The sequence below is a fragment of the Montipora foliosa genome, chromosome 1 (assembly GCF_036669935.1).
Source record: "Montipora foliosa isolate CH-2021 chromosome 1, ASM3666993v2, whole genome shotgun sequence".
Classification (NCBI taxonomy): domain Eukaryota; kingdom Metazoa; phylum Cnidaria; class Anthozoa; order Scleractinia; family Acroporidae; genus Montipora; species Montipora foliosa.
In genome coordinates, this window is record NC_090869.1 from 69,070,800 (window position 1) to 69,078,299 (window position 7,500).

Here is a 7,500-nt window from a genome sequence, read left to right on the forward strand (position 1 = left end):
CATCAAACATGTATACGTCAGTACCGCTACAACTTTGAACGTAAAGACCAAATTATATTAAGCTAAACTAAACAACTTGAATCAACAATCTGTTGACCAAAACTAAACTACACTTGCAAATCTACGAAAACATGACATTTTTACATTCAGAAACAATCAATACAAATACTATAACCTTGGCAAGAAAGGGAGACACAACAACTTCAATTTGTCCTTCAAAGAAACGACAGGCATATTCGTATCTCAAATTAGTTCTCTGAGAATGAATATCTCTACTGGTTCAAAGGCTTTTTGTTTCAGTTGAAAGTCCTTAGGCTTGCCTACACTGAAGACATACCACCACCAGCAGTTTGGCTTGCCTGCAATGAAGGATATCATCTCTGGCTGCAAGTGAACCATTAAGAGACAAGAAAGCTCCTGGTTCTATCTTATTTTGTAACTTCTATATAAGAGACTACTGTACGTTTAAAAGGCCTGATTACATGGTGAGTTTCAGGCATGGGCTGAAAATAATTGTGTTGCGATTACATGCACAATTTTTAGCACGGGCGCAAAACGCAAATACCCAAGGGAAAATTTACTGAGATGCGAAAACACAATCGATGCGCATATATGCATGCTCACGTTCCTGTTTCAGCCTGGGATGAAAAAATGATAGCGATTTCATGGGTTTTCTTGCCCATTTGCCCGGGCTGAAAAAATCGCCATGTAATTGCCACTTTCATTTTAAGAGGATTTCTTTCAGAACCCGGGCTGAAATCCGCATTGGAATCAGGCCAGTCTAAATACTAAAACCGAACAATGGCATGTATTTTCCACAAAGCTCAACACCCCAGTGCCATACTACCCTGGTCTCCCGAGGGTTTTCTTGATCCGTGAGAGAGCCAAGGAGCGGTGAAGACGAGTCCCGAAGCGGCGAGAATAGAAAAAACCTTTGGTTACTTTGGACTTGAATCTCACTTTCATGCAGACGCCAGCTGTCAAACCCGTCAAATTGATAATTACAAAAGGGACCAAGATCCTTGCGTCTGCATGAAAGTGAGATTCAAGTCCAAAGTAACCATAGCTTTTTCTTTTTTCGCCGCTTAGCGACTCGTCTTCGCCGCTTCGAAGCTATCTCTCGCAGATCATGAAAAACCTCTGGGACCAGGATAGTACACTACGTGTAAGTGGTGTACTCCAGCCAAAAATAAAGGTGACTAAATTACAATTCTGTATTCGGTACTTTTCAAAGAATCATGGAATACCCCTCTTACTTTAACACTAAATGACACTTTGGGGCCAAAAAAGAGCCATGTGGTACATTATGAGAAACGAGAACAGTTTGTGTAGACAAAAACATAATCAAATATTGTTGTCGCTAAGCATAAGTGAAGCATAATTACACCTTGAACACAAACCATTCTTAATATTTGCATCCTTTTCTTACCCCATGTTCTCATGCTCCTTTTTTGGGTAATGACCGTGGCACAAAGAGAAACCTGCTGTAACCAGGTTAATATTAAAAGTTCCAGCCTAACTACCAGTTCAAATTCTTACAAAATGGGTATTGCACTAAAATTTGTTGATAGAGAGCCTTCAATTGAATGTTGAAGGTAATTCTGTATGCTGATTGGCTAATCATTCTTCTGCAAATTATTCTTATTAGACACTAAAACAAAGTTAATTGTGACTTGCTTGGTGCTGGCAGCATGCATTTATTTCACTCAGTTGCATAAAAAAGTAGTTTGGCTAATCATAACAGACAAACAGTTCATTTCATTTTCTTGATCAGTTGTGCTGAACCAAAGAACACTGGGTTCTCGTTTTACAGGGTACATCACTCAATTGAAAACTGCCCTCTTTTCTAAAGACAATCGTTCTTGAACTTTCCCACAAAGACTACGTCATGTAAAATACTCTTTGAACTGAGCAATTTATGAACTTGATAGGTTTTTAACTTAATTATCAATGTACATGACCGTCGTATACCCAAGGAACCGGCAGCAGTTGGACTTTCATATGCTTCAGTCAGGGAACACATATTGCCGAAGCAAATTGTAACTTTTCTAAGTTATAAAGCTTTCCTTAAATAGTAAAATCCTAAAGTTTTGTTAAAATATCAGAACTTCTGATATTGTCTATAACAAGGTTTTCTTTATGATCATAATGAGAACAATGACTTTGTCACAGATCCTGTTTTGCTCATGGTATCTTCATGTGCCTGCAATAACAGATGCCAGAGAGACAAATCGTTACTTAAAAAATATGGAAAATGATGACAGCTAAGACCGTTGCATTTACACAACAGGGTATAAAACGTATCATAAGAAGAAAAACAAAAACTAAAACATTTATTGTACCCCATAACTAACAAATTACTTTACAACAAAAGAAAAGAATTATCATTCTAAAAATGAAGGGGGTTATGGTCTAATAACTTAACTTAAAAAGTCAATTTGCCAGGGAGCCATTAGGGACACCATTATACATTTCTTAGACATGGCTCCTTTAAAAAAAGGCACTGCTGCTATGTGAAAGCTCATGGGACTGTTCTTCACAACGTTTTGTGTTGTGCTTTAAAGTGATCCTTTGTTTTGCACCACGCATCTCCTACTGCGCATAACATTGGAAGCCACTCTTGGAATGCGCACCAGTCCGTTCGCATTTGTTGTCATGTTACAAAGAAACAAGCACGGTGACCTCCCCCTCCCACCCCTTTTTAATGGTGTTATTTACTCGTAATGGTTAAACAGAAAACATAATTATTTTAAGGAGAAAAGGTGTTGGATAATAGAAGTTGTAGTATAAAATATATATAATGACATGAAACTGCATTTGGAGCCACACACCGCATTTTTTTTATGTCCTGTGGAATGAACATCGGTTGTATCAAGGAAATAATACCTTAAGTCCATTTACACCAAAAAAATGCAGCTCTCATAAAAACCATTTACCTCTGGCACCTGCTTTGGAAGTTTGCTAAATTTTTTTCCTACCCAGCTGAAATTTGATCATCCAGGTTTTTATATTCCTCAGAAGGACTGTTGCTTTTGACTGAAGTTTCTACAATCCGAAGGGAAGTCATCCCCACAGTCAAGTGTCTGGCTGACTAATGTAACATCAATAATATTGATGATTCACAAACAACAGTCCTCAGCTTCTCATCAGGACTACACTCTGGACAATCAAACTACTTCAAGTATGTCATTTCTGTGTTCAAACCATTTTCAGTTTCTTATCAGGACATCATCAGGAATTACAAACCTCGTAACCTATAAATAGCTTGGCTGGAATATTAAGACGTTCCTTAAATTTACGTCTGCAAGAGAAATAACAAACAGCAAATTAGAAGGAAATCTCTCACCATCATTTTGAAGAAGATTGACTGTAAAATATTACAACCACGTGCCAACTCACTCTTGGTCTCTAACGTCCAGATCTAATAGAAAGGCCTTCTACTCAGATGAAAGCCAAGCTATTTGTTCACAGGAGGCACCTTACCCTATACAGAGGTTAGCATTTTCATCTGATGCATTTTTTGTCCATATCGCCAGCTTGTCTCCCTTGGCACGGATCTGAACCACTGCTCCACACACACTATCAGAATACTCACCAAATGATTCACCAACAAGCAGCATCAGCTACAAAGAAATGTGCCAATGCATAAGTGTGATGTACCGGGATATCATGTACCTTTTTCAAGTATCTTTTAATCAACTTGATTTAAACAATTTCATGAACCCATAATTACAACAGTGTAGCATGATGCAATTGCTGCTTGGCTTGCCAGAGGTTAAAAATGATCATCTTAAAATATTTGAAAATCATCTCCTTGATCAACTTGAATACAGGTGTGTTTGTATGTGTTGTAGGTGTGCCTAAAGTCTTAAAATTATTTATAATTAAGTAAATTAACATGGTCTTCTTTTTCCCTGTTGATTATAAGGCCATTTAAGTTCCTGGCTATACCAAAGTAATTTATCTTAACTATTGTGAAAACATTAAAAGAAAATAATAATAACAAATAATGTCTTACAGTCTCAAGCCATATTCTGTCAAGGTCTTGTTGCCTAAAATTTTTCTGTGAGGTAAATAGCCAGCGTCCACCTTTTCTATTTCCGTCATCTTCCCACATTGGTTCAATTCCTTCCTGTCAGAAAAAAACAGGCAAATTTGGTAAAAAGTCACTACAAGGACCTCAGACAGAGAGTACCTTCCCAGCAGTCAATATGTTGCAGTCAATATCTGATTGGCCTAAATAGCTTTTTAAATTCATTAGAACTGAGCTGAATGCTCTGATTACAATACTATACCGGTATGACTTAAACCTTGGTTAGAAGTAACCCCCACTTCATTGCAACCTCAACTTTCAACTCAGAATAGTTGATAATCCTTTCCACCTCCTTCATTGCAATGTTTTGTTCCTCATGGAAATTTGCGAGATCAACCAACCAAAGCACCAACCTTTTTGTACTTGTCTCCCACAAGAGAGAGATAGATCAGGGTATTCTGCAGCGCACAAAGTTGGGATCTCCTTTGTTTGCAGATGATCTTCAATGACATCTGACAAATTTTCTAACAAACTAACAATTCACAAGAGGTAGTTTAAGATAGAAGTGTGGAGTGTGTACTGCATTGAAATTGTACCTTGAACATTGAGTAGTCGCATCCTGATTGTAACCTGCTAGCTGACTGAATATGATTATAAACCCTGATGAGACAAAACAGCATCACATTATAATTGTCAGGAAACTTAACTTTACTCATACAACAATACAATAATAAAATATGGGGTGCGTTCGATTGATCCTATTCCGGAATAAGAACACATGGAGTGATGATTTAAAGTGGTATGTCAGGCATTTTCAAGCAACAAGGATAATGCAAATATGCTTAAAATAACATTTTAGCAGGTGTTTGACAATTTTGATGTGAATTAATCTCCATAAAGACGAAGAGTTTCTAACTTCTATTCCATGTATTCGTATTCCAGAATATGGCCAATCGAATGCACCCTAAACATGAATACGAAATGTTTAAATAGAGACAAGAGAAGGAGAGCCTTTTAAATGTATATGTACAATGTCTTAAAGGGTATATACGGATACCTGTGCATGCAAACACACAAACCTCTTAAAAATTATCATATTTTTATGGTCTGCAGTCATTTATACTGTTATTCAGATTTTCTAATCTCTGGATAATATTGCATCTAGAAACAAGTTTGGATAATTTATAATTAATTGTCATAACTACAAGCATACTTACCCCCAGAAATCTTCAACCTTTAGATGGTACAATACTCAAGTCAAGGAGAGTGCTTCAGACAGTAAAACTTCATAAAAAATTACCAGACCAAAAAGACTAAAGAATAATTTAATTTGTATGCAACACAAAGTGAAATAAATGTACTATAATATGACAAGCAATTCCCAGGCTGAACGGAGCAGTCTCATTGGCCGGTTTTCGGTACAAATCATTACCATGGAAACGGTCCGTATCCGTATTCTCTCTCCCAGGAAATTCAAGTTGAGCAAAACATAAAAAGTTTTCAAAAAGCGGAATTTAATTTTTTCATCACTACAGTACAATAAATATTACAGCAAACGGAATTTGTTAGTTTTACATATGAAAGGTTACCTTTCAAAGTTCACTGATGGAAGACAAAGATTACGAAAATTCACCAAGAAGAGAAGTATCCAATCGCTCAAAGAAACAATGCCATATAATAAACAACCATACCGGGGAATACTGGCCCTCGGCCATTTTTGCACAGCCCTCGATGCGCTTGGTCTGAACTGCCACTACCTTGGCCTGTATTCTTGCGCTCCGGTAGTAGGAGGTTGATATTTTGAAGTGCAGGTTATGGATGAAATGGAGAAGTGATCATGGCACTTATCTGGAGAATTTAAGGCCTTGTCAAGTGTCTCATTTGAGTACTTTTGTAGCTCAGTTGGTAGAGCAATGCACTGGCAATGCAGAGGTCATAGGTTTGAATTCTACTGAAGCCACCTGAGTTTTTCAGTTCTATATACAGTAAAAGAGACAACAATAATATCACTCCTTCATTTGTCCAGATAATTACAAGGATCACTTCTTCATTTCACAAAATAAAATCTTATACAAATCTTCTTTTCAACTGTATCAGATGGGCAGGTACTATGAATATACATATGTCCTTCGAGTACTGCATAATGCACTTCAAACACAAAGATATATTAGATTAACTAGATAAGATAGCTTGCATTTTGCTTTCATTTTTCCATTTGCTCTTAAAGCCATAACAAATGGGAGCCTTCAATCTAGAAATATTTTCTTAAACACTTGTCTTATCTCTAACATTTCTATCTACCTTATAATATTGAATGCAAAGTGCATGAACACAATGACATACTTTCCTCGCACCTTCCTATGTACAATTAAAGTTCCCCTAACCTAGGAGCTATTTTCCTACGGCAGAAAAACAATACAATAATGTACATAAATTATTTTAACATTGATCATGAAATAATCAAAATGGCTTTTTATGGACAGGATTAAAAACAACTAAGAAACCTCTCAAGAGTAGAAACCATGATAAGATAAAATCACTGGTCTGTAAAGGATACAGTATCAAAAGAAGTTACAAGACGCAGATTTGCTTTCCATGATTTTGTTTTGTCATTCTTATAGAACCAAAGAGCCCACTTATTTTGCAAAGGATGTTTGACATATGGTGGTGCAGAAACTAAGGCCCCAGAGTCACTTGATTGTCCATCTTTAGGTTTCTCCTGGCAATCACAAAATGTCAATTATCATTTAATTAGAAAGTGTGCACGTCACACAGAATGTTACAAGTTATCTTCCCTTTCCACCATTTATGGTTAGAAAAAAAAGACCATCCCCATACCATCACCTTTAATTCCTCCAGCCAGCTAATTCATCATTAGAACCGCCGATTGCTACAGCAGTAAGTGAGTCTGAAGTGAACAAACGAGGCAGCTCTCCAATCGGGAGAAAACACTTTTCTTCGAAATGCAAGGGATTGTGGTCAAAGGCACAAGGAATTGTGATTATGTGCGAATAGAGGAATCAAGATGCATGGTTTGATCTTCCTCTGTTTTTCATTTTGCTTCTGGAATCCTCAAACTTTAGATAGTTTTCACTATCACACAACAAAAAAATAAATTTGAAATCACTTTGCACAACTATATTAGAGTTTTGTATGAAGAAGCCATGTGGTCCACCAATATAGCAGCCAGTAATCAACAGGAACATCTGGAGTTCTTTTTGTGATGAAAGCGTGTACTCTTCGCTCATGAGATAAAATACATGTGTATGAGCACATTTCCTAATGCACTTGAAAGGCTCAAACTGCTGAGATTCATTGAGATAGACCTTTTTCCAACCAAATAGCTTTGTATCATGGTGTAATGCCAAGGTGATAATTTGGAAATGCTGTATTTTAGAAATGAAAGATGTCATGAATTAAACTGGAGACTCTAAAAATTACTTATTTCTTGGTCATCTTCAACTTCC

General features: G+C 36.8%; 1 protein-coding gene across 1 annotated transcript in view; it reads right to left on the reverse strand.

The window, feature by feature from the left end:
• Positions 1 to 492: 492 nt before the first annotated feature.
• LOC138006785 (eukaryotic translation initiation factor 4E-like) overlaps positions 493 to 7,500 on the reverse strand; it is a 17,542-nt gene continuing 10,534 nt past the window's right edge. The window contains exons 2-8 of the mRNA XM_068853351.1: positions 6,591 to 6,752; positions 5,251 to 5,267; positions 4,630 to 4,693; positions 4,019 to 4,132; positions 3,484 to 3,623; positions 3,247 to 3,301; positions 493 to 2,203 (exon numbers count right to left, since the gene is read on the reverse strand). Of these exons, the coding sequence (XP_068709452.1) occupies positions 2,144 to 2,203; positions 3,247 to 3,301; positions 3,484 to 3,623; positions 4,019 to 4,132; positions 4,630 to 4,693; positions 5,251 to 5,267; positions 6,591 to 6,752 (612 nt within the window). The 3' untranslated portion in view covers positions 493 to 2,143. The remainder of the gene's footprint in view (positions 2,204 to 3,246; positions 3,302 to 3,483; positions 3,624 to 4,018; positions 4,133 to 4,629; positions 4,694 to 5,250; positions 5,268 to 6,590; positions 6,753 to 7,500) is intronic.